At 44.8% G+C, this 27,811-nt stretch overlaps 1 protein-coding gene across 1 annotated transcript; it reads left to right on the plus strand.

The window, feature by feature from the left end:
• The first annotated feature begins 5,409 nt into the window (after positions 1-5,409).
• ARSF (arylsulfatase F) lies at positions 5,410-27,505 on the plus strand. The gene is made up of 10 exons (XM_030306148.1): positions 5,410-5,420; positions 6,422-6,571; positions 7,986-8,107; positions 9,393-9,515; positions 12,246-12,669; positions 16,963-17,099; positions 21,010-21,144; positions 22,898-23,060; positions 26,625-26,746; positions 27,138-27,505. The coding sequence occupies exons 1-10, from the start codon at positions 5,410-5,412 to the stop codon at positions 27,503-27,505; spliced, it is 1,755 nt and encodes a 584-aa protein (XP_030162008.1).
• Positions 27,506-27,811: the final 306 nt, after the last annotated feature.

Raw genomic sequence — 27,811 nt, forward strand, 5'->3', positions numbered from 1 at the left:
CCCAGGAAAGTTGCACACTGTGTCTGTATCTGTGAGCTTCCAGACTCGTGGGTCTACTGCTCCCAAATAAGACCAAAGCGTATTTCAATTAAATGTCCCCTCGATTTGTTTTTCTTTACACTTGAAGCTGAAAACAAGCAGACAAATGACCAGGATGTGCCCCTTCTGATCATTTTGTTGGATGCTGATGCAACAGTAGTTTGAATCTGTCTTTGGGACTCATGGAGACAGTCTTCTGGCTTTCCTTGGATTATCTTGTGCGCACGCACACACGCGTGTGCGTATGTCTGTGTTCCTTCTTGTTTTTCTGGAGTTGCTTTCATCACAGAGCTTGTCCTTCTTGCAACCTTTGTCTACCCACACACTTTGCTGTTCCCACTGGCCTCTCATGAATTTCATCCCACGTCCCGTGGGTTTTCATCATGTTATGACAACCATTGCCGGGTTTAATGCAGGAACGATTTCTCATCGTGAGGTGTCGTTACTGCTTCTGCACAGTGCCTCCCCTGCCACCTTTCTCCAGTCCCAAAAGTCTACTGATGACATCCATTAGTGGCTTGAGCACAGCTTCTCTGCTTTACACAGAAATTCTGTGTCCTGGCATATTCTGAATTTTTAGAAGGACGTCTGTGTTTTGGAATCTTTTCCAGGGTCAAGTTACTTTCCTTGTATCTAAGCTTTGGGCGTCTCTTTTTTGGTGGGATTACTGGGTGCGGGCAAGGGGAACGGTTTATGTGTCTTTGCGGTGTGTTGGACCGGATCGGGTCTGCCTTGTTAGAGGCGTGGAGAGGGGTTAGATTCTTGGAAAGTGAGGACCCTGTTGCGCTGTTCCCCCGAGGGGTTTGGCCGCCTCCTGAGCGTGTGGACCCTCCTGCTGTCCTGCCTCACAGCCTCCTCCCCGCGGGACGTACACGTGTCCCATTGGAGGGGACAGGAGCTGTGAGGGAATTCGCCATCCAAACCATTGACTGTGCCATCCACGTGCTGTTTCTTTTATAAACAACAATAAGACCTCATCCTTTCCTTCTTGTGGTTCTTACGTTCATTGGGCAGAACTCTCAACACCAGAGTGTGGTATCAGAGGCACACAGAGACACAACGTTCATGTGCACCACAAAGGGACACACGAAAACACATCCATGCACAAACACATATGCACACACATATGCACTCACACACCCAGGTATCCGGACGCATAGATACATCCTTATACGCACACACATGGTCCCTTTTCAAAAAAAAGAACAAGAAATCCTGTCATCTCAGTTTGCTGAGACATTTTTTCGAGAAGGCTCCACGCTGGTCACGGACCTTGAAGTCATGACTCTGAGGTCAAGATCTGCGCTGAGATCAAGAGTCGGATGCTTAACCGACTGAGCCATCCAGGTGCCCCAAGGGATTTGGTTTTTTTTTAGTGGTGGATGTTTATGAGTTGTGTCAAGTGGTCTGATGATGACTTTGACCGCTGAGGTCAGGTATTACACTAACCAGTTTCATACTGGTGATCTGCGAAGCCTTCAAACTGATCTGCTCTCAGAGCCGTAGCTCACTGTCTATGGGGTTGCTTGGCATGACACCAGATGCCCCAGTTAGATTTGGATTCCGGATAAGCAACACGTCCTTTTCCCCGTGTGAGCTTACCCATGCAGCGTCTGGGACATGTTGCACGAAAATGAACATGGCTCGTTTCGTTGACATTCACAGTGAGCTGGGCATCTACTTGCTAAATCTGCAATCCTATGAGCTTGGGATTTCACCCCGTGTGTTATAGAGCAATCCGTTTAGTGTCTCCCGAGAGCCTGTGTGGACGGGGCTGACATCAAGGGTAGTGGCTGCGGGACGCACGCCTTTGTGGGCTGTGCTAACACGGGCGTGTTGTTCTCCAAGTCTATCCTGGTCTGCGAGCCTGGGTGCAGATTGTGGCAGCATCGGCATGGGCAGTGTTTCCCGGGAGGAGACTTCTTTGCCCCGGCTGGCTGTCAGGTCCCGAAGCCAGGACTCAGCCTCACAAATATCGCTGCCGTGGCCCACGGTGCTTCAGCCTGTCCGCGGGGTCCCTTGAGCCCTTGGGGAGGAATCGAACACACTTCTCCAGGACCACTAGAGACGCAAATGGTTTCCTACAGTGGCTTTGAGGGAGCCAGCCGATGTATCTGCATTGTCACATTTTCTTTATGATTGATGTTGGCCGCTTTTCAAACGTGTTTCTTCCAAACACAGCAAGCTGCTTCTTTATCTGGGGCATAAATCACGGAGCAGGTGTCCTTTGGGGTGTGCCAGGATCCAAGTGCTGGGTGGCGATGGCTAAGTTCCCAGCGTTTTTACGATTTCTAATTTATGATATTCTCCTGTCCTGTGTGCATTTCTCCGAGCAACCCCGCACCCTCTCACCTGCCTGAAAGGCACCTTCAGTCCAAGACTTACCTTTCCCAGATCCCTCCAACTCCTCAGCATCCCGGGTAGAATTCCTTCCATGTTCTCATCTGTGTCCTCATTTCAACCGAGGATGCATTCAGCTGTTCCTGTGTGATCTTTTATCCCACCTTGTCACTTCTACGTTTCCCTCCTGTTCTGGAATTCAAGAGTCTCTGTTGAGCAACAAGGCATGCCACTCAGCTTTATAATGCCGATGTGTACCGTAGATATCAAATGCTTCGCGGGCATCTGCTAAAATTTCATCGCACGAATGTAGTTTTGCTCAAAGGTGCAACCACTAGGTCTCCAACATTGGTGGGGAGAGTCTCGCTACTTTCCATACAGGGTTATTCTGAGTGTGTTGTTTATTGCAAACATGATGTGCGTGTTAAGGCTTCCCTGAAACTGGATATCGATAGGCAACGTTGTTATGTCAGAAAGGCAGAGGAGGGTTTGTGCTTGTTTGCTTGGTTTGGCCCAGACTATGGTCCACATCAGAGAGGAGTGGAACTCTTGTGTTCTCATGGACTTTGCTCGCCTCACTAATTAATCATCGGTTATCTGGCTGACGCATGTTTCATGTCTAGATCTGGTTATGCGTCACTTGGGATGGTGTGCGGAAACTTCCCCACCTGATCGTCTTGAAGCATGATGATGCTAACCCCTTTTTAGGGAGACACCCCAAATTATCAAGGGACGTGGGCAGGGACACTACGCCCAACAGGATCATGAGTGGTTGCCTCTACTCAACATCATGTTCAAGTGTCCTGTTAGGGCTTATATCTTAAGATTCATGTATGTCTCAAGAGGGACTCGGGAGGCTCAGTCAGTTAAGTATCTCAGTTCCGCTCAGGTCATGATCTTGCGGTCCAGGAGTTCGAGCCCCACATCAGGCTTTGTGCTGACAGCTCAGAGCCTGGAGCTGCCTCTCCACTGCTCACGTTCTGTCTCTCTTTATCTTTCAAAATTGAATAAACATTAAGAAAAGATTCATGTATGTGTTTCAAGGATAGTAGCCAAGTGCCACATGGTATATTGGTATGCCCTCTGTGGTACGCATTCTGGAGAATGGGTTCAGAACTTCTTAACACATGATTTTTGGTCTTTTTAGACAATTCCAATGCAGAGTTCCCCAGGGAACAAAGGCGGCCTGGGGATAATCTGTATGTTGGGTCTGACGGTCCAGGATCTGGTATCTGGAGTGATGGAGTCATGTGGTAGCACCTTGAATGAAATATCCCATCTCAAACACACACACACACATACACACACACACACACACACACACACACACACTATGTTCTGGTCAAACAGGGCTCTATGATGACAATCTGTGTAGCTAATCCCCAGGCAAACTGCTCTGGTTTGTTTAACTGGGTGTTCATGATATTTTCTTCAGGGGTAGGATGACAATGCCTTGGTTCTTATACACCCAGATCTGTCCATCATGTGGAAGAGTGGCTGTTTCACTCTGCTTCAGTTAGTGCGTAATGGCGATGTTGACAAATAGTAGGTCCACGAGCCCCCAGATTACTCCCCAAACTTTACCTTGCCAAACAGAATTCAGAAATAAGCCTGGGGGTCAGGGAGACATATTTTCTCTCCGTTAGTTGGGTTCACAGATCGCCCCGAGGCAATGCCAGAGTTCCTGAAGTCATCAGAATCCAAAGGACAGGATCAAACAATGACTCTTCTGGAGGAGGGCTGGCCTTTTTCATCTTGATGAATCATTTTGGTGCCAGTCACAGATAAGAACACTCAGTTACTGCAAGGAAGGTTGCAAGTGTTTCGCTGACTGTAATTCCCCCCCTCCCTTCCCTGGACTTGTATCAGGAGATGCAAATCAGGGAGGCAAATCAGGTTGCCTCATTTGTGTCTCACAAATCTGAACCATCTGGGTGGGCAGAGCATGGACCGGCCTCCCCATCACAGAGACAGGTGGTAAGAGGAGGCTGACGTTCAGCTAAAGACTCCAGGCGGCTGCTGAGGAGAACCAAGTGTTCTTCAAGACCTCCTTCTTGTTTTGTCCCAGACATCAGGTAGACCACACTGTGGACCGGTGAGTCAAGGAAGCTTTGTGAGGCTGCACGCGTGGGACACTTCCCACTTCTCGCTTAGCTTCTGTCATCATGGGCGGAGGTGGGATTTTGGACACCCCTTTGGCTGACTCTTCTCTAGAACGCAATGGACCAGCTTAGGCATTGAAAGGTTGATTCCAAACCAGTGTTTGTTTGAGTCACCTTCTCTCCGTTCTCCCTGCTTCCTTTCCATTTCTTAGCCAACGGCTCGTTCTCTGTGGTCTCTGGTGGCATCTCGTTAGGGGCAAGACGGATTGATAAAGGAGGTGGTTCTTATTATGTTCTCCATATTATTTTAAGTACAAATTGGAGTAATAGCTTGCATGTGGGAGATGGGTATCTGTTTTCTTTCACTGCAATATATTTCGCTGTTGTATCATGTGCTTATCATAGCTCCCACCCTCTTTATACGCAAGGATTAGCTATTCATAGGTTACCGTAGAGTCGTATGAATTTGCGCTGACACAAAACCAAAGTAGTAGCTTCATTGAAGTAATTACCTCTCTTCAGGGGACCCAAATTCATCCCATCTAGACGTTCTGAGCATAAGCCCTTGTGTTCAGCTGCTCCTCAAGACTCTACTGCCATCCAGACGTGTTTTAGTAAAGCTTTAGAGACTAAGCCAATTGTCTCAAGACGCAGAAAGAAGCAGGTAGACCCAGGACTTGGCACCTAAGGATGAGCTCCTTAAAAATAAACTATGAGCAGTAGGTCATTAATGATGGAAAGGTCATATCTTGATAGATTTGGAAAACCAGTTTGAAATGTTGGAAAAAGAAATAATGGCTTTGTAATCTCATGAGGTTTTCATAATGGGGACTCATGTAATGAGTGTGGCAATAACACATGTTTATGTTTTTCAGCACATTTTTCCTCTGGCCAAAGAAAATAATAGGAAGCCACTCTGCACTGTATCATGAAGCTCAGGTGAGGCAAGTTGCTGTTGTGCAAGTGTGTTGAATCTAATGGACACTCTGGGGACATCTGTGGATTCCCGAGATTTATAGATTCTGTTATTTATAGGTGACAGCCATTCCTGGGTAGGGTTGGCCATAGATGTCTACACTGATGTTCTGGATTCAGTAAGTCTAAGACAAAATAGGTGAAATGATGTCAAAACAGGATGCGAGAAAAGCAACTCAATATGGCTAGTGTTGTTTCCAAGTGTTTATACAAAGGTTTTGGGAGCAGAGGAAGGTGAGTGACCATTCGTCTCCTCCCTCACAGAGGAAATCTTTGAGGTGGGTCTTCAGACATGAATAAAAACCAGACGGAGATGATACAACTAATAGTTCAAGCACCCAATATTCATTACCTGCTAATTGAGTAGGGACCCGGTGGGAAGGGTATTATATATTTCTCCGGGAAAATGGGGATTTTGTTGGGGACTGAGCAAAATCGTGAAGCAGACTAAACTAGTCTTTAGATTCCGGGGTGCTCCTTTTCCACCATTCAGGTCTTCAACCATGTTCTCCCTTCTCCTTTGCCCTGGGGTTGGTTTCTCTTTGTTTGGCTTGCTGTTTTCCTTCCCTCCAACCAAATGTCCCTTCAGCAAAACTCTGTGCCCACCCGCGTTTGAATTCCAGTGCAAAGGAAAGTCGGCGGGCTCCTTCTTCCAGGGATGTGATCTCAGGAGTTTTACTGCCCCTGACGTAAACAATGCTTTGTCTTCAAGTAAATGATTTCAGACTTCATGTCCTGGAGGAGCATTTTGTGTGTGTGAGCAGGAAACCCAGGGGAGCCTCTCTTTGCGCGTTGCGGGCCCCATTCGACAGTGGCAGTCAATGCTTGGGAGGAGACATTCTCGAGGCCCGCCTGTTCCTCTGGAGATTGCCTGGTCTCCCGTGAGCCCCGCTGCATTCACGGGGACGCGGTAATGGGAAGGAGCTCTTGAAGCCATCCTTGTAAAATCCATTGTCCCTTCTCAGGATCCTCGCCATCGCTCTGTCTTGGACGTGTTTACTCCTAAGCCCACGTGGGGCCCAGGAGGTGCATGAGGACAAGCCGAATATTGTCCTGATGATAGTGGACGATCTTGGGATCGGTGACTTGGGCTGCTTTGGCAATGACACGATGAGGTATGGTTTCGAGTTGAGCTGTGCTGTTTCACTTGTTGTCTAGGCTTGGGAGGTTGATAACGTTTTATGACCACATCATGTGGAAAACCAAACTCATGGGATGGAATTTGCCTTTAAAAGAAGCCAATAACATTAAAATCAGGACCGTCTGGACTTGAATCTTGATTCTGCACTTACTGGTTCTGAAATCTGGCACAAGTCACTTGACTTCTGTGTGTCTTTCTTATCTTTCTTAGCGGTCAAGCGTGCAGGTGAGCAGTATACAGGTGTGGGCTCACATATGCAAGGCATTTAGAGTAGTTACCTACCATGTCATGAGCCCTCTGCGATATGCACTTTTTTATGATGAGCGACGATTTTGACGCATACTTTTTCTCAGCGGGACTGGACGTTGCCCCCTTCCTAATTCTGGAAGCCAACAGACCTTTTACAGTGAGGTGCTTGTATTGTAAGAATGGGCATTCTGAAGGAAAAAATTGTACATGAAATAGACCCAGAGCTTTGTGGTAGGCAACAAAACAAAACACGTAGGCTTAGGAGTGCATCAGGGCAAGACGTGTGAAGTCTATACGTGGAATTCAACAATTCCATGTTGTCCCATCTTCTCTCTTATGAAGAAAGCCAGGTCTCATTACATTTTATTGGCTTCCAGCCAGGGGGCTGTCTCTCTTCTGTACAGTCTGTCTGATTTTCTGCAACCTCCACACACCTTTCTAGGGAATCATGAGGCAGAGGTTGCAAACTTTGTCTGGAGCAAAGACGTCTGTCTATAGAACTTGTGCATTGAACTTGTCGTTGGGTCTATTAGTAGCTAGGCATAACTAAGGTCTGTAAGTCATTAGCCTTAATTCATCAGCCCATAAACACAGACTTTTTTTACATATATTTTATTTTAAAGAAATTTTAATGTTTATTTATTTTTGAGAGAGAGAGAGAGAGAGAGAGTGGGGGAGGGGCAGAGAGAGACACAGAATCCAAAGCCAGCTCCAGGCTCTGAGCTGTCAGCAGAGGCTCCGATGCAGGGCTTGAACCCATGAACCTGTGAGATCATGACCTGAGCTGAAGTCAGATGCTCAACTGACTGAGCCACCCGGGCGCCCCAATTTTACATATATCTTAAAAGGCAGTGCCATTAAATGTACTCATTGAATATATGCAGTAGATACCACATTGCAGAACCAAATTCTATCGACTGTGCAATACACAGCCACTGCCTAAAACCTCAGCTGTATTTTCTCCACGATGTGGGCAGAAACCAGGAAATTAGGCGCTGTGTGCAGTTACTTTTTCTCTGATTCTGAGCTCAGGGAATCACAGCAAACAGAGCTGTTGGTTTCTGTCTCTCTCTCTCTCTCTCTCTCTCTCTCTGTCCCCTCTTGTCCCCTCTGCAATTCCCCTCTGTCTCTCTTTCCAGGACTCCTAACATCGACCGCTTAGCAAGGGAAGGCGTACAACTGAAACACCACATCTCTGCAGCGTCAATGTGCACCCCAAGCCGGGCCGCCTTCCTCACGGGAAGATACCCCATCCGATCAGGTGTGTAGATGGATGCATCTCTGCTACTCTCTGTGAACATGTTAAGCCACGAGGAAGTGAGTAGGCGACTAGGTCATTTCGAAAAGTTTGCCCCAAAGAGGGCAGACACACGTCCGTGCACACACAGCTGCCGACATCTGTGTGGAAAGCACTGCTATCCTAGTCAACCCAAGCCCACCCCGCTTGGCTGAGTTATGTCTATTCACCTAGAGTTGAATGTTTCTCCTCGGTGGCCTGCAATCGGGCGTAGGCAGGACTTTCCATCCCAGGGCAAGAACGAGAAGCTGTCTCAGAAGGACTTAACGTACAGAACACGCCTACGCTAATCCGGGCTGTCATGAGGATGTCCTAGCACAATGTCTCAAACGTTCAGCACCCATTTCAACCATTGTATGGATGCAACAGGCTTTGCTTATCTGTCCCTTGATTGACTAACCACTGGATTGTTTCTGGCTTTAGGCTCTTACGAAAAGTTCTGTTGTGTACTTGCCCAGACACATATTTGACTCATTTTCAGATCTTTTGAGGTTGATGATATCTGGCTTAGCGGGTGCTAGGGCGCATCAGGTCCAGTGAACGTTAAACTCTTTATTCTTTTTTTCGTCTTGTAGTAAACTTCTATGTGATTTGACTCTCTTTTTTCTTCTGTGCTGCTCACTTTATGTAAATTCGGAGAAGTTCAAAACCTAGATGTCCACTTGTCCCGGATGCCCCAGTGTCAGGTTTTTCACAGACATTTGGCTTATTCGTCTTTTCTACAAATACTAAAACTTATTATCAGAAACACACACACACACACACACACACACACACACTGTACGATTTCAGGTTTTCGTGATTTCATTTTTTGGCTCTTTTCATAGGGTTTCAGGTTTTCGTGATTTCATTTTTTGGCTCTTTAACCGACACAATGATCCCCCTGCCAAGAGTAGGCCTGTGTTAGTGGTTCAGTCACGCATGTCTACTGAAATGACACCCTGTCCTGTTGTAAATTTGCAAGAGGCTACGTGTAGAGTGTTATTTGAGTGGTGTGCTTGTGCATATCTGGTAGTGTCGTGCGTGTGCGTGCAAGCGGGTAAAGGGGTGTGTCATGGGGCCCGGTGTGAGTTCTGTCCGCGGGACGTGATTTTCCTCGCCCACGTGATGGTTTTGTTGATCCTCTCTCATCATGTCTGCATCTTCCAGCTCCTGAACTCCCCGTGACTCCCTCTCCTCTCCATCTCACGGGGACCTACTCACTGTGCGTCCCTTCTGCTTTTTGCTTTTCTTTTCCCATCCCGTGTAGGAATGGTTTCTAACAGAGTGAGCCGTGTGATCTCCACGCTCGGAGCTCCTGCTGGACTCCCTCGCAATGAGACAACATTTGCAGCCTTACTGAAGAGGCAAGGGTATAGTACGGCACTGATAGGTAAGAAGCGACCACGGGCATGCCTCGTTTACCCAAAGGAACAATCTGCGTCGTTCTATGCTCGATGTGGTTTTCTTGGAAGCCCTTTGTTTCCAAAGGAGCATGCATCTTGGCTGTGGCAGAGAAGGCCCTCCGTGTGATATCGACTCTATCGATAGACTTAATCTATCATACGGTCTTTCCCAAGGAAACGTGTTCCCTGCGTCCTCCAGAATTCTTCGTCATGCTTTGTTCACCTGGGACCATCTGCCCTAATGTCCCCTGACCAACACACACACTTCTTCCTAAACGACGCCCGTTCACTCTTTTCAGACAGAATTCAGGCATGACAGAAGACCGCTTCCCACCACACCCCCAGTCCTTGCCAGATGGCCACCCCACGTGCTTCTGTATAATCCTGTGTTCTTCGTCTTTGCACAGAACTCTGTACGATACTGTGATTTCTACATTATTCTCCGCAGACGCTGGAATACGTCATCCCATTCACCACACATCACTTGTGAAATGTGACATGCTCTCTCAAGAACACACAAATAGCTTTATGCATCAACTAATGACTCCATAAACTAATGACTCCGTAAAAAAGTCTATGCCCTATAACCATCACCCAAATAGAAAAAAAAATCTAAAAACTGACTTTTGAGAAATGTCAACACCCTGTATCTGTCACCCCAATCAAGTGCAGCTACGCCTACTGTCTTTATTTGAGAGCCTGGGTTTCAATTGGCTTGAGAATAACATCCTAGTTTAAAGTTTATTTATTTATTTATTTATTTTGAGAGAGAAAGAGAGAGAGAGAGAGTGAGAGAGAGCGAGAGAGCAGGGGAGAGGGGCAGAGAAAGAGGGAGAGAGAGAATCCCAAGTAGGCTCTGTGCTGTCAGTGACGGTAAGATCATGACTTAAGCCAAGAGTTGGACGCTTAACTGACTGAACCACCTGGGTATCTCCAGAATAACATGCTATTTTCTTTTCTTTTCTTGTCTTTTCTTTTCTTCTTATTTATTATTGAGAGACAGAAAGAGACAGAGCATGAGCAGGGGAGGGGCAGAGAGAGGAGGAGACACAGAATCGGAAGCAGGCTCCAGGCTCTGAGGTGTCAGCACAGAGCCCGATGTGGGGCTCGAACTCACAAACTGTGAGATCATGACCTGATCCGAAGTCAGACGCTTAACTGACTGAGCCACCCAGGCGCCCCTAACATGCTATTTTAAATTGACTTTTGTAACTAATTTGACATTGATCAGAGAAGACAGTCTTCATGGAGGTGCAGGACAGGAAAGCCTGGGCCAGTAGTCCTGGTTCTCATGTGCTTAGTCCCTCAGGTGCTCTGAGATGTGAATCTGTGCATCCTTCATGAGGCCCTAACTCCATGGGGGGAACCATTAACGGTTTAGTGGATACACATGATCAGATTCTGTTACAGTCCTCATGTTAACAGGACAAACATGGATCTTTTTGTTACCATTCAAAACGTGTGGCAAGTTTTATCAAATAAAGTTCAGTGAAGTTTAGTGGGAGACTCTGGGATTTCCAGCCAGCCATCTATCCAACCATCTATTCATGCATGCCTGGTCCATTCTCCATCATTTATCTATATCTACTAACTATCTGTCATCTATCTATCTATCTATCTATCATTCTATCTATCCATCTATCTATTCTCTGTATCTATCTGTTACCTATGTGTCCATCCATCCATCCACCCACACATCCACTCATCTATCATATACCTATCTATCCACCTATGTATGCATATATACATTACCCATCTGTTTGCCATGATTTTATTTGTATTTATCATTATCTATCTATGTACTATCTCCACCCACCCACCTTCTATTCATCATGTATCATTTATCTTACCTCTATCATTTATCTTTATGGCTATAATTTACATCTATCTATCTAATCTATCCATCGTCCAACCATGCATCCATCTATCCATCCATCCATCATATCTATCATCTATCTACCCATCGTATCTATCTATATGTATCCATCCATCCATCCATCCATCTATCCATCCATCATATCCATCCATCCATCCATCCATCCATCCATCCATCATATCTATCCATCCATCATATCTATCTATCATCTATCTATCTATCTATCTATCTATCTATCTATCTTTCTAATCTATCCATTGTCCATCCATCCATCCATTCATCCAACCATCTATCCATCTATCCATCCATCCATCATATTTACCTATATATCCATCCACCATATCTATCATCTATCTACATATGTATCCATCCATCCATCCATCCATCCATCCATCCATCCTTCATATCTATCTATCTATCTATCTATCCATCCATCATATCTATCTATCCATCGTCCGTCCATCCATCCATCCACCCATACATCCATCCATTCATCTGCCACTCATGTATCCATCTATCCATCTTATATCATATGTATCTCATCATCTAATATCTATTTATCTACTTACCTACTCACCTGTCTATCCATCATCTATAGTCTACACTGACTCTCTCATGTCTTCATCTTTGTGGCTATGACTTTTTTCCTTCCTGTGAATGAGAAACTGCCCCGTTCACATCCTTGCTGCAAACTCACAAGTGTGTTTTCCTCCCTTTAATTTTCATCCTATTTGGTCACTCACAACCAGGTCTTGACACAGATTTTTGTGCAGTAAAGAAGTCACGCAGTGTTGGTGGCGTGTGTGCATATTATGCATTATTTGTCTGTTTGTCATTTCAGGCAAATGGCACGAAGGCTTAAACTGTGATTCCCGACATGACCACTGCCATCACCCATATAATTATGGGTTTGATTACTTCTATGGCATGCCATTCACTCTCGTTGAACCTTGCTGGCCGGATCCCTCGCGTGACACGGAATTAGCCATCGGGGGCAAAGTCTGGCTGTGCATTCAGCTGGTCGCCGTTGCTGCACTCACGGCTGCCTTGGGGAAGCTGAGTCGCTTGATCTGTCTTCCCTGGTCCTTCATCTTCTCCATGATTCTTTTTATTTTTCTGCTGGGCTACTTTTGGTTCTCCAGTTACAAATCCCCTCTGTACTGGGATTGCCTCCTCATGCGTGAGCACGAGATCACTGAACAGCCGATGAAGGCAGAGCGTGCTGGTTCCATCATGGTGAGGGAAGCGACTTCATTTATGGAAAGGTAAAGGTCATTTTCTTTCAAAATCCATGTATTTTAATGGATTTAACAATGAGTATTTTAAAGAAGGAGTCTTTTTAAAACATATATATACATATATATATATACATATATATATTTTTTAACATGAAATTTATTGTCAAATTGGTTTCCTTACAACACCCAGTGCTTATCCCAACAGGTGCACTCCTCAATGCCCATCACCCACTTTCCCTCTCCCCCACCCCCCTATCAACCCTCAGTTTGTTCTCAGTCTCTTATGGTTTGGCCCCTTCCCTCTCTAACTTTTTTTTTTCTCCTTCCCCTCCCCCATGGTCTTCTGTTAATTTTCTTAGGATCCACATAAGAGTGAAAACAAATGGTATCTGTCTTTCTCTGACTGACTTATTTCACTTAGCACAGCACTCTCCAGTTGCATCCACATTGCTACAAAAGGCGATATTTCATTTCTCATTGGCACATAGTATTCCATTGTGTATATAAACCACAATTTCTTTATCCATTCATCGGTTGATGGACATTTAGGCTCTTTCCATAATTTGGCTATTGTTGAGAGTACTGCTATAAACATTGGGGTACAAGTGCCCCTATGCATCAGCTCTCCTGTATCCCTTGGATAAATTCCTAGCAGTGCTATTGCTGGGTCGTAGGATAGATCTATTGTTAATTTTTTGAGGAACCTGTACAGTTTTCCAGAGTGGCTGCACCAGTTTGCATTCCCACCAACAGTGCAAGAGGGTTCCCGTTTCTCCACATCCTCGCCAGCATCTATAGTCTCCTGATTTGCTCATTTTAGCCCCTGTGACTGGCATGAGGTGATATCTCAGTGTGGTTTTGATTTGTATTTCCCTGATGAGGATTGACGTTGAGCATCTTTTCATGTGCCTGTTGGCCATTTGGATAAGACAGGAGTCTTTTAAAAACCATAAGAGAATGAGTGTTTTTTAAAAATAAAAGGTGATGGCTTGAACAACGTTGACTTAAGAAATGGAATATTGCTAGTTAGGGCTAGACAATACAGTAGTGCGTGTTTTGGAGTTCACATGGACTCTTCAGGAAGTGCCTGAGGAGGTGGTATCTCATTTGAGCTCCTCTTATCTCTTATTAAAATCACAATATCTCTGTTGGCCTCGAAATTCAGATTTGGTCATACCAAGCAGGTAGACTCACACTAGACTGAGACTTACAAAACTGGCTTATTAATTTGCAATGCATATTGTTTGTATATTAATGTACAATGGGAAATGTATTTGCCAGGAAACAGTAGAGTAAGTTGGCCATTGCATTTTTTTTCTCCTGTTAGGGAAAAAAACTTTTTGAGAGGTTAAAATCAGAGGGTTTATCGCTGAGCATGTGATACATAGGGATTTTATTCAGCTTAGAGCAGTGGTGATCATTAGAAAGTCCTATGCATCCCGAACATAATCACTGGAAAGTTTTCAAGGGAGCCACATTTAGAAACATCTAGCTGATGGATCTTTTTTTTTTTTTTTTTAATTTTTTTTTTCAACGTTTATTTTTTTGGGACAGAGAGAGACAGAGCATGAACGGGGGAGGGGCAGAGAGAGAGGGAGACACAGAATCGGAAACTGGCTCCAGGCTCCGAGCCATCAGCCCAGAGCCTGACGCGGGGCTCGGACTCACGGACCGTGAGATCGTGACCTGGCTGAAGTCGGACGCTTAACCGACTGCACCACCCAGGCGCCCCTGATGGATCTTTTTTTAGAAAAAGGCTGTGAACACATTTTTTCTCACCTTTTGTCTTTACTGATCACCATCCTGGGGTCTGGGCTTCAATGACAAGTACACATTTAGTGATGACATTAGTTGTACAAGCCCATGATAAGAAATAGGGTAATGGGCATTAGTTCAGGGTGCTATCAGTCCAAACTGTAGGAACCTTCCAATATATCAGGGAAGCCATACTTGAGAAGACATGTTAACTAAATCCTGAAAGGTAAGCAAGAACAAGATGAACAAGGGGCCAGGCATTCCCAAATGAAGCTGAAGTAGAAGGAAGATAGGTCCTCGGCTAAGCAGGGACACACAGAACGCAAGTGCCACTCTGAGAAACTTCGGCTGCCATGAGATATGGAAACGCAAAGAAAGGGAAAAAAATGAATTAAAAAAGCAGTCGTGCCATGGTGAGTTGGATTAGGCTAGTGTGAAATGGAATTCCCTAGAACCTTCACATCCATCTGGAAGCCCAGAATCTGATGTTACTTTGGAATCGGGTCTTTGGAGATGTGATTTGTGAAGATGAGGTCATCACAGGGTAGGGGTCTGTAAGCTGGTGTGTTTGACTGCCCTGTAGAGTTGATTGGTAATATAAAGGATCTTGGGCCATGTGTGGCTAGCTTTGTCCTTACCCCATAGGCCACGAGGACACAAAACAAATGTATACTCTCAGAGAGAGAGAGAGATCAAACCGTCTTTGCCTTGTAGATGCAATGCAATGGCTGGTTTCATCAGGGCAAACGCCTTATTCCCTGGTAACTTCCACATGTGCAGAGGCATAGATGCACAGAGGGACACACTGGCAGGTTGAAAGGTGGGTCCGTCACACTGAGAGCTCAAGATGAGCGATTCTGTTCCACTCATGCTGTTGCTTACCATTTACATTAGTACGTCAGGAACAAATGCTGGGGTGTGGAAATGGACTTCCATCACCAAAACCTGTGCTGAGTTTCAGAAGGTCTATACGATCTATCATGGCACCATGTCGAAGGGGAATGGGGACCCGAAGATTCGGAAGCCATTCTGTTGACTAGCGATGTGGCCGTGAACAGGTGGCATAGATTCGAGATTGCTAGAGACCACTTTTATCTGGATTCTCAGTGTGTGAGTTTCCTCTGGCTGCTGGAACACATTTCCGCAAGTGGGGGTGGCTCAGAGCGTCACAGATTTGTTATTTGATGGTTCTGGAGGTCAGGAACCCCAAACTCATGGCACTGAAATCAAGGCTTTGGGTGGACGAGCTCATTCTGGGAGGCTTTAGGGAAGAGTGTTCTTTGTTCCAGGTTGGAGAGACTGCAGACTTTCCTTGGCTTATAGCTCTCTCCCTGCATCTCTGCTTCTGTTACCTCCTACCCACATCATGTTTGTCTGATTTTGTCCTTATTGCCTCCCTCTCGAAAGGAACCTTGTAATTGCATTGGGTCCACACCCAGATAATCCAGGATTATCCACCCACTGTCCCAGGATCCTGAACCTGATTGCATCTACAGATTCCCTTTGGCCATGCAAGGCGGCATCTGTATAATCTCATTCTTCACTAGCACATGTAGCAGCTTCCTTGGGCTCCAAGGACAAAGTACCAGAAACGGAAGGGCTTGAAACAGCAGAGACGTACTCTCTGTGAGCTGTGGACACTGGAAAAGTCCCAAAGGAAGGTGTCAGCTGGGCTGTGCTCCCTGCAAATGTCGTGAGGGGAGCATCGTTCCTGGCGTCCTCTAGCTTCTGGTGGCTGCTGTCGGTGCTGGGTGTTCCTTGGCGTGTCCCTCCATGACCCCGACCTCTGCCTCTGATTTCCCAAAGACTCCTTCCCCTGTGTGCGTTCCATATCTGTGAACCATCCGTTTCTTTGAAGGACACCTGTTCTTGCATTCTGGCCCCACCCTACCCCGGGATGACCTCATCTCCACTAATTACATCCCCAAAGACTCCATTGGCAATGCCATGACATTCTGAGCTTCCAGATGGGCATCACTTTTGGAGGGACGCCAGCCATTCTGCCCAGCTCACCACGGTGCAACTTTATGATGATGATGATGATGATGATGATTTCATTATTTCCCCTCATGACATGTCGTCAGAGGAGAAATTTCCCAAAGACTGGCATTTGAGTCGTGCACTGCCCTGTTTAGCTGAGGACCTGCCTTCCCGGAGGATCGTCAGGGCTCGAAGTAGGTCAGCCTTGTCTTCTCTGTCCTCACAGGAAGGGCCAAAGGTGTGGGGACAGCTTGCCAAGATGTCTCTGTCCGTGCTTGCTCGTGGGTTGTGAAAGAGTTGGCATCCCTTGGGTCTGTTGGATGTGACTCTGGCCTGCAGATTTCGTCAGCCCTGGGAAAGCGTGGGGCTGTGCCAGGCGGGGTCACTGAGGACTGCAGCCGTCCCGCAGGTGTCCCCGGGGGCGGTCCGGACGCTGGGGGATGCTGGAGTCCAGTGCAGCCACAATGACACCTGGTGCGTGCATCCCCTCTCTTAGGGCAGGCAGAGGAGGGACGGTCTCGCTAACTGTGGTTCCCTTTCCCGGGCTTTGCAAACTCGCGAGCCGCGTCATTGATGTGTCCTCAGGCACCGTGAGGGACCGTTCCTTCTTGTGTTCTCCTTTCTGCACGTCCACGTGCCGCTTCCCACGACCACCGAGTTCATCGGCACCAGCAAGCACGGCTTGTATGGGGACAACGTTCAGGAGATGGACTTCATGGTGGGTAAGTGGCACAGGACGTAGGGACACGGGAAGCCCGGGCTTTGATAGTCGAAGACAGCCTCATGCGGCCCCCCGGCCAGCCTCGACGACGCCACAAGTGCCAGCCCTCGACAAACTTCCCACAAAAGCACGCTCAGTGCTTCCCCGTCAGTGCGAGTCCCGGTGTTTCTGTCACACGTGTATTAGTTGGCACATCAGGTTCAGGGTTTCCTCCGGGGAAACACAGAAACGCACGCGAGGCTGGCCTCCCCGGTGGGCAGCACGAAATGGATTTCGGGGAACAGAGAGAGACGCCTTGGAAATCAAGCTTGTCAATTCACAGTCTTCAAAATACAGAAATGATTGAAACATTATTAGAAATAGAAATAGTATTGAACGAAATACAGGCACGCAGGTCTGTGTTTATGCAGGCATACGTATGCGTGTGTGTGTGTGTGTGTGTGTCTGAAACTAACTCCAACTGAGGATGGGGTCAGTAGAAACAAAAAAAAGAACAAAAACAAATTCCATTTGCTTTAATATTGTAAATCAATACAAGGTGTTCGAAATATCTAAGCGTGGGTACTCATGGGCCGTGTATATGCTGTCTGTCCAGGCAGACGTGAGCTTTCAGGATAAATAATCACGTTTCCATATGTCATTTCAGAAATAGTATAAAAAAAAAGTTTATTTTTCTCCAACAGACCCATCCTGGAAACTATATCAAAACCCCAAATCCCAAAAATCTCTGATCTCCGTGTTACAACGTTTTCTTTGTTAGGTTTTCTTGGTTTCCGCCTGTAGGAGTCTGAGGGCTTACAGGATGCATTGGAAGAACCTAGCCATGTTTCCTCGTCTCCCTCCATATAACTTCCTGCCCTACACCACCTGCCACTTCACAGGTGTTTGGAAAGCTCCAGAAACTCCCCACCCCCACGCCATCTGGCTTCCTGGTTCCTCAAACCTGCCTAGAGGCTTTCAATGCAAATAACATCCCTTACTCCACCCAGGGGCAATCCTCTGGTTGGGTATCCAAAATGAGTCCCAGAGAATTTAGTAGCTCAGAGCAGGTTCACGGAGAACGGGAGGGGACGGTGAGAGTCCAGGGTGAGGCGGACGGATGGGACAGGTGAGCAGGAGGAGAGGCCTGGCTGGCCCTGCGTGCAGAGCGGTGGTGATGGCTGGGAGTGGGTTATGGGTTGGGTGTGTTGGGCAGGCCCCGTGGGCAGGGCGGCAGGAGCCCAGGAGAGGACACAATTGTCTGAGAAAGTCATACGCACACACACATCTCAGGACAAGTCACAACATGCTCATTTAAAGCGTAAATGGCATCTGGGTGGTTCAGTCAGTTATGAGTCCGACTCTTGGTTTCGGCTCTGGTCATGATCTCATGGTTCATGAGTTCTCTGCTGTCTGCACAGAGCCCATCTGGGATCCTCTGTCTCCCTCTCTCTGCCCCTGCCCCACTTGTGCTCGCTCTCTCAAAAATATAACAAAAAAAAATCATGAATTAGGGAGTAACCATGAAAATACATGATGTCCAACATCAACTTAAATATATACTTCACATATATAATATATAACATAAAATGTAATGATATAACATGTACATAGATCATTAGTAATTGTATATGCTGTACTATATAATACAACAAATGCATGTATCATCAGTATATTATATTATTAATAGCATGCTAAATTAATAAGTACTATAGCAATAATATATAATAATATAGGCATTAAGATAACATATAAGATATTGAGGGGCACCTGGGTGGCTCAGTCGGTTAATGTCCGACTTCGGCTCAGGTCGTGGTCTTACGTTTCATGAGTTCGAGCCCCTCGTTGGGCTCTGTGCTGACAGCTCAGAGCCTGGAACCTGCTTCGGATTCTGTGCTCTGCCCCTCCCCTGCTCACACTCTGTCTCTCTCTGTCTCAAAAATAAATATTTTTTTAAAATTTTTTTTTAATGTTTTTATTTATTTTTGAGACAGAGAGAGACAGAGTATGAGCAGGAGAGGGGCAGAGAGAGAGGGAGACACAGAATCCGAAGCAGGTTCCGGGCTCTGAGCTGTCAGCACAGAGCCCGACACGGGGCTCGAACCCACGGACCGTGAGATCATGACCTGAGCCAAAGCCGGACGCTTAACCGACTGAGCCACCCAGGCGCCCCTAAATAAACATTAAAAAAGATACTGAGATCATTATATAGTATACTCCTAGTATAGAATTAGTGTAATAGTATATTTAGTTTATTATGCTTATATATATATGTATATACTCTAATATACATGTACATACATAAATACGTGACAGTGTTTCTCCGTTAAAAATGCACACCAAAAGTAATACTTTCTCTTTATGTTAAAAATAATCCGTTTCAAGATACAGTGGGTGATAGGCTACTATTCATAGTAGCTCCAATACCCATTACCAATATATACAAATATGTTCAGAAAGTAGGTGACCACATTGAAGACACCTGACTCATACAAGAAGACTTTCACGAATGGAAATATACCAGGTTCTGGGTGGGCACAGTGACTCTTATAAAATATTAGTGATTCCAAAATTAATATTGAGGCCCAAGTCGAGTCTACTGAAAGTCTTAATTACTCTTACGTGGCGAGCCCTCCTTACCAAGTGCCTGAGGGACATCTGACAGGACACCAGTTGAAGGAAAGTGTCAAGTCTCATTTTTATGGTCGCAAAGAAAGCACTATCGAAAATAAACCTTAAAACACTAAATGACGTGCAGAAGATTTGACTTTCAGATCAGGGATGCCGAAACAGGAAGCCGTGAAGACGGTCCAATGAGGAGGAGAATGTAGGAGGGAGGTCACTAACGCACAGTGGCAGGGATGGGATGCGTGAGGCAAAATTGGTGTTGGGGGTTGCATTGAGCTCCCCCCCCACCCAAAAAAAGGTCCACGTTGTAAGTGCTGGAATCTGTTACATGCGACAGTGTTTGGAAATAGAGGCTTTGCAGATGGAATCAAGGTATGGTGACGTCATAAGAGTGGGTGCTTGCAACAAGGGACAGGTGACCTTGCAAGAAGATAAGAGGTGGGGACACAGAGACCCACAGAGGATGTGTGTGCCGTGTGAAGGCCCAGACACGTGCACATGTGCGCACACACACACGGACACACACACACACGGATCACAATAGCACATGAGCACAGAGCTAGTAAAACACAGGGAAGTCACGACACAGGCAAAGAGCGCTGGGCCTCACGAAATGCCAAAAACGTACCCAAAAGTAGCATGCCTCAGGCTCCTGGCAAACAGAGGAACAATTAGCATCAATGTAATGTTTCATTCCTGAATAAAGGAGTCCATGGAAATCAAGAATAGAAACAATGACGCCCCCAAAAGAAAAATCAGCAAAAGCAAAACATGACTTAGGGGTCACCTATATAAATGTTGGCATCTGCATCATAAAGTCTTTAAAAAATAAATACGATTAAGCAATAATATAGCAATGGGTAATGGTAATGATAATAAAAAATAAATCAATTTTTATTAGTAATGTAACATAATCGTCCGTCCAACATGAGATGTGGAGGAGGAATTGAGAAGAAGTTCACAACCACACACTGTTCTGGAGCTCACACTATCACCCACTGTAAGCGGGGCGCGTCGTGAATGAGAAACATTTTTGCAATGACTCCCGCAGAAGCAACACAGACTAACATTATAGCCCAAAGCTCATCATGACGTTCATTACACGTGTCCCTTTTCTTTTCTTTTCTTTTCTTTTCTTTTCTTTTCTTTTCTTTTCTTTTCTTTTCTTTTCTTTTCTTTTCTTTCTTTTCTTCTTTCTTTCTTTCTTTCTTTCTTTCTTTCTTTCTTTCTTTCCTTTCTTTTCTTTCTTCCCTTCCTTCCTTCCTTCCTTCCCTCCTTCTTTCTTTCTTTTTTTACTATTTCAGGCAAGCTTCTTGATGCCATTGATGATTTTGGTGTGAGGAACCATACGCTCGTCTACTTTACATCAGACCACGGCGGACATTTGGAGGCACGGGTGGGCCACGCCCAGCTCGGGGGATGGAACGGAATATACAAAGGTGAGGAGGGGGATGGTGAGCCGGGTCTGGTTGTAAGTAAGCTCTCTCGTGCTCATGATAATGGAAATCTGTGAACTGAACCGACTGATGCATGAAAAAGTGAACAAGTTCATTTTGTTTGGCTCTGGGTAAAATAACGTGCTAACCAAGGAAATTGACCTTAAGTTTGCCACGATTTCTGGGGAAATTAGCCCCCAGGGTTGGTACTCTGCTGAAGGGGCATCTAGAAATCTGCCTGCCTGGAAACCCTGTGAGGTTATAAAGTATTACCATAACCATGTGCCTTTGCACAACTCTGCCAATGAACTGAATATCTATCTACTCATTGATTACATTTATAAGGCTGTCGAAAGAAGACTCGACATGGAAAAATCTGGTAGCCAGGGTATGGAGGACAAAAAGCAGAGGCCCCTGGGTTATGAAGGAAGATTCAGTGCTGTCTTGTAAGGATATGGCTTAGCACACACAAAAGCAAGCATGTCTCCGGTTGTGTCATTAAATGCACAGGTAACGACTCCTTGTCCTGATGGAACATTTAGTGCATGAAAACACATTCCATTAGGCCATGTTGTCCTGGTCTGTATAATACGTACCCTGGTGTGAAGAGAAAATTGTCTGGAAAATGTTCAGTACGTGTTAGCATGGGTATTGAAAGGCAGTTCAAAGTGTTTTCCAGAGGAAAATATTAATGATATTCATGCTTTCTTATTGAATGCAGAATAACTGAATCTATAATTGTATGAACGATAATAATACAGATTCAGTAGGAAATAATGTTTTTGTGTGCATAGGGTCGTCCCTGTCTCAGTCTAGCTGTGGGGCATCAGTGCACAAGTGAAGTGCACGCTTAGGAAATCAAATAAATCCCATAAGGAAATTGGGATTTCAATTTCAATTTCAAATTCTTGAAATTCTATTTTTGCCTATGAGGATATTTTTTAAAAATCTCCATTTCTGAACATGCTGTGATTGAGTAATTTAATGAAATAATAAGAATCCATGAACACCGTAAGATGGCCATTCTCCCTGGTTTGCTCAAGGGAATCCTGGTTTATGCCTGTTGTCGCGGGGTCATTGCTGACGCCTACGCGCATTCTCTAGAATGCCCTGGGTTGGGTAATAAATTTGCATAAATCCATACTATTCCATTCAACGTGTGTTCATGCGTTCTGGATTCAGCAGTGACCAAAAGTAATGAATCCCTGCCGTCAGGGAATTTACGTTGTCGTGAAGGGTGGCATACCAGGAAAAAGAAAAGAATGAGTAAATTCTAGGATATGTTAGTAAATCTACAAACAAAAAAAAAAGCCTGAAAAAATTCTAGGATGAGGCTGTCATTTGATCAGAAGTGTGCCTGCAGAAATGACAGAGAGAGTACCTCTGGAGCAGAGGTGTGAAGGCGGCTGGGGCCGAGGCAGGTGTATATGTGGGTAACAGCCGTACAGGTGAAGGCGATAGCCAGTGCTAATACGCCATATTGAATGTGATCAGTTATTCAATTGAACACCTATCAGCAGCCCAAGGAAAAGGAATTGCATGGACACGTACCGGTGACCCGTTCAGAGTTCTGCACAGTGCTGGCTCCGAGCACATCGTCCGTGCTATTAATTTTTAAATTCATTTGAGTACATTTTAAATACATCTGAATACATTTAAGTATATTTTAAATAGTAGAAATACATTTCAAATACATTTTTAAACACTTTTGCCCCCACGACTGTTTTACCTGGACGTCTGTCACCTCACCCTGTAGGTGGGAAAGGCATGGCCGGCTGGGAAGGTGGAATCCGCGTCCCGGGACTGGTCCGCTGGCCGGGAAGGTTACCAGCTGGGAAAGTGATCGAGGAACCGACGAGTATGATGGACGTTTTCCCCACACTGGCGGCCGTGTCAGGAAGCATGGTCCCTCAGGACAGGTGATGTCATACCGTCTGTTCACGCCATTGTGGTTCTCAGAGCGTTCGGGACACAGGCAGCATACTGTCTCAACACGTACCTAAAAGATTTGGGTTCGTGCGTGGCTGTGCCTCTTGAACATCATGGGTGCACAAGACACTGGTCTCAGACACTGTGCGGTTTTCACTGGGGAGGTTTGGGGATGAGCACGTGGTAAAACACTCCTCCATGCAAGAGACACAACAGTCCCCTGGATTCTGCTGCTCAAGATCCAGAGGCTGATGTGAAGGTAAGACGTTGCATGGATACTCGAATGCTTATCGTGATTTTCAATCCCACCAGGAGGAGACCCTTCCTACTGAATCCTAACACTCCCTGGAGACAACGGACCGAGGCAACCTTGCAGGCGCCTTTTGGATAGTTTATTCTAGCGGCTCCAACCCACTGACACGTCTTCATCATAAGCCCAAAGACTGATTGTAATGTTTCCATATTCACCTAGTTCTGAAGGAAAGTAAAATAAATCCCAAAACAAATTAGAAACAGCAGCAAAGAAAGACCAACTTATTTTTTTTTTAACCTTCATTTTAGGGAGTAATAGGACTTATTGAGAATTTATATAAAATAGGAACAGAATACAATTCTGGTCTCCTAAGAAATATATTTATTGATTTGAGCTAAATGATCCATTATTTTTAGAGAGAGAGAGAGAGAGAGAGAGAGAATTCAAAGCAGGCTTCAGGGGCTCTGAACTGTCAGCACAGAGCCTGATGTGGGGCTTGAACTCACAAACCACGAGATCATGACCTGAGCCGAAGTTGGGTGCTTAACCAACTGAGCCATCCAGGCTCCCCTAAATGATCCATTTTTTTTTAAACCATAGAAATATTAGTGAAGAAATAGTGGTTTTTTTAAAAGTAGGCTTCATGACCAGTGAGGAGTCCAACACGGGGTCTGAACTCAAAAACCATGAGATCAAGACCTGAGCTCCTGAGTTGAGATCAAGAGTCGGACACGTAACTGACTGAGCCACCCAGGTGCCCCTGTACCTTTTTATTTAATTGAGCTGATCACAGTCATAAAAATAATTTTCTAAGACATCAGTGGGGTGCACTGACTTTGGGACATTGGTATAATCTATATATTGGACTCAAAGTGTTCTGCAGAATTACAACCCCAAGAAATATTGTCCTCTGATCTCTGATTAGGATTTCCTTCATAGAATTGATTTGCTTTTTATTTTTTGCAGAATTAGTTCTAAAAACATCTTCTCTTTATTCCCAGTACTTTTTTTACTCTTCAGTGGAAAACTGAGCTGAGAGGCTCCATGAGATTCTGAAAGGCATGTGTGCTTTGGAGAAAGAAACTTGGCTTTTATGATGAAAGTTGCATTGGATGTTTGCACAGAGGTCTTTGGGTAGACATCAATTTTTATTTCTTTGGAGTAAATGACCAAGAGCAGGAAATCTGGGTCATAGTATCAATAAATGTTTATGAGAAACTCTCAGATGGACTTTCAAAATGGCAGCCCCATTTGGCATTCCCACTAGTATGATTTCCAGTGGCTCCACATTCTTGGCCACACTTGCTATGGCCATTCTTTTCCATCTTATATAATAACGATGCAGCTGAATCTGATCATGCTGTTAATTTGTGTTTCCCTAAGGACTAATGGTGTTGGACACATCTCCATGTGCTTATTGGTCCATCCGTGTCCATTCTTTGCCAAGTGTTGGTTCCAATCATTTGTCCATTTTTGTTTTGTTAAACTGGGCATTTTATTTTCTTCTTGTTGAATTGTAAGAGTTCTTTATATATTAGGAACACAAGTTTTTCATCAGATCTGCATTTTGCCAGTCCTATCTTCCGTTCTGTGGCTTCTGTTCATTCTCTTAGCTTGTTATTTTAAAAGCAGTTTTCAATTTTGATAAGGGTCAATTTACTTTTTTTTAATTTTTAAAATTTTTAAAAATTTTTTTGTAAATGTTTATTTGTTTGTTTTTTTTTTTTTTTTTTTTTTTGAGATATTTCATGCACTCAAGCAGGGCAAAGGCAGAGAAAAGAGAGAGAATCCCAAGCAGGGTCCATGCTCAGCACGGAGCCCGATGCTGGGCTTGATCCCCCCCAATTGTGAGATCGTGACCTGAGCTGAAACCAAGAGTTGGGTGCTTAACCAACTGGCCATGCAGGCACCTCTTTTGTTCTTTTACAGATTGTAATTTTTGTAGTGTATCTAAATCGCATTTTTCTATTCAAAGGTCACAAAGACTTCCTGCTATGATTTCTTCTTGTGTGTGTGTTTTTTTTTTTTTTTCAGTTTCAGGTTTTACATTTAGGCTTATGGTCCATATTGAGATGATTTTTTATATAGTGTGAGGTATGGGTTGAGATTTATTTTTCCTGCATTTAGATATTTAATCGTTCTAGTGACATTTATGGAAAGACAGTTCTTCCTTGACTAGATAACCTTGGACATTTGTTGAGAATCAACTGACCGACATATGTGTTGGTCTGTTTCTTGGATGTCTCCTGTTCCACTGATTCATATGCTCACCCTTATGATCTTACTACACTGGCTTGATTAGTCTTTCTTCGTACTAAATTTTGGAATGATTTAGTAGGAATCCTCAAACTAGTTCCTTCTTTTTAACCATTATTTGTTCGTTCTCCCATGTAAATTTTAGAACATGTTGCTCACTTTGTGCAAAAGACCCTTTAGGGATTTTGGTTGAGTTTGCATTAAATCTATAGATCAGCTTGTTGAAAATTGACATCTTAACAATTCTGCGTCTTCCAGTCTATGGACATTGTACATCTCTTGGACATTCAGTTCTCTTATCAGATGTTTTGTGGCTTTGGGACACAAAATTTTAACATTGGAAACTGTGTTTTGTGATGCTGTAGTGAATGCTAGTTTAAAAAAATGGATTTCCTAGGTGTTCGTTGCTAAGATATAGAGATAAAATTCTATACTTGTGACCTTGCTAAACTGAATTAGTGTACAGTAACTCTTAAGGGATTATCAACACAGGTAACCATTGTATCTGAGAATAAAGAGAGTGTTCATTCTTTCATGATCATTTTTAGGATTATCTGACACTTATTGCATTTCTTATGACAAGGTAGGTTTTATTATTACTGTTTTCTAACATGAGGTAGAAGATCCTTTTTTCTAATATAAGAGAAAAAGTATAAGATTTTTTAGAGGTTCTATAAGATTTCCTGTAAAAGTAGGAAGGCAATTGCACATGAAATTGTGATTTGGTTGTATTTTGTTTGTTTGTTTGTTTGCTTCTTTGAATGTTTATTTTTGAGAGAGAGAGAGACAGCAGGGGATGGACAGAGAGGTAGAGAAAGAGAGAAAGGGCAGGAGAGAGTCAGAGAGAGAGAGAAAATCCCAAACAGGCTATTGCAGAACCTGATGTAGGGCTCGAACTCATGAACCGCGAGATCATGACCGGAGTCGAAATTCAAGAGTCAGACGCTTAACTGATGGAGCCATCCAGGCGTCCCATGAATGTCATCCTTCAAACAGCCCTGTGGTCAGCTTCCCCTTGCCTGATGCCCTTTGCGTGTGTTTGCAGGGTGATCGATGGCCAGGACCTCATGCCTTTGCTTCAGGGAGATGTCGAGCGCTCAGAGCATGAGTTCTTGTTCCACTACTGTGGTGCCTTTCTCCACGCAGCACGCTGGCATCCAAAGGACAGTGAGTACATGAGCCCCTGCTTGCTATGGATGCCAAGATTATAGCCACTCAAGTCCATTCTCAACACTTTGTTGAGACAAGTCCATTTATTCTAGGGTGGCCACTGAAAACACCTTCTTTGAAATCATTCTAAGAATCACTGTCTTTAGAAAGGTAGAGGGTCATCTATAAGAAATAATATGTTTTGAGATGCGAAACGTGTGACAGATTCCAAGGATATATAAAATTATACCAGGGGAATCTGATTTCTTAGTGTTGTTCTAAGGATGGAATGACATTTAGCCTTAACCTGTGGGCAAGGAGGAAGGACAGGGAAAATGCCTGAGAAGGTAGAACACAAGATGGGTTGGCACATGGGTTGGATGTCGCTGACGTGTCTTTTCTCGTCCAGGTGAGGCAGTGTGGAAGGTTCATTACGTGACACCTGTGTTCCAGCCGCCAGGAGCTCAGGGCTGCTATGAGACCCAATATTGCCGATGTTCTGGAAAACTGGTCACCTACCATGACCCTCCTCTGCTCTTTGACCTCACAAGGGACCCCTCTGAGTCCACACCTCTGACGCCAGACACGGAGCCCTCTTACAATGTGGTGATCCAGACGGTGGCCAATGCTGTGAAGGAACACAAGAAAAGCATCATTCCTGTCCGGCACCAGATTTCCGAATTGAATCAGGGCAACATATGGCTAAAGCCTTGCTGTGGGGTGTTCCCATTTTGTCTGTGCGACACAGAAGGGAACACATCTGCCGTGGGCGCATGAGGAAAAGATTGAGCACAGGCAGACAAAGTCAACCGATCGTGGCACCTGCAAAATTTCAAGGAAGGAATTGGAGAGCCCATGGGTTCGTCTTCTGTTCCAGATTACTAAATGCCCATTGGTGGTGATGCTATCTGTCAACTTCTTCTCTGTTCTTGGGGATAAATGTGTATCTAGGTCCTGTGTGCACCATTGATGGGGAAACAAACAAAAAAATCAACCATTAAAGAATAATCATTGAAATTATGATTGAATTTGTATTGAGTCATTGAAATAATTGGGTAGTTGAAAAATAATATGGATTAAATA

This window comes from Lynx canadensis, chromosome X, assembly GCF_007474595.2.
Source record: "Lynx canadensis isolate LIC74 chromosome X, mLynCan4.pri.v2, whole genome shotgun sequence".
Lineage (NCBI taxonomy): Eukaryota > Metazoa > Chordata > Mammalia > Carnivora > Felidae > Lynx > Lynx canadensis.

What these genes read in the sequence shown, in the direction of transcription:
- ARSF (XM_030306148.1), top strand. An exon ending in AAGATACCCCATCCGATCAG is followed by an intron (nt 8,108 to 9,392) that starts GTGTGTAGATGG and finishes CATCCCGTGTAG; the next exon opens with GAATGGTTTCTAACAGAGTG. An exon ending in ATGGAACGGAATATACAAAG is followed by an intron (nt 21,145 to 22,897) that starts GTGAGGAGGGGG and finishes CTCACCCTGTAG; the next exon opens with GTGGGAAAGGCATGGCCGGC.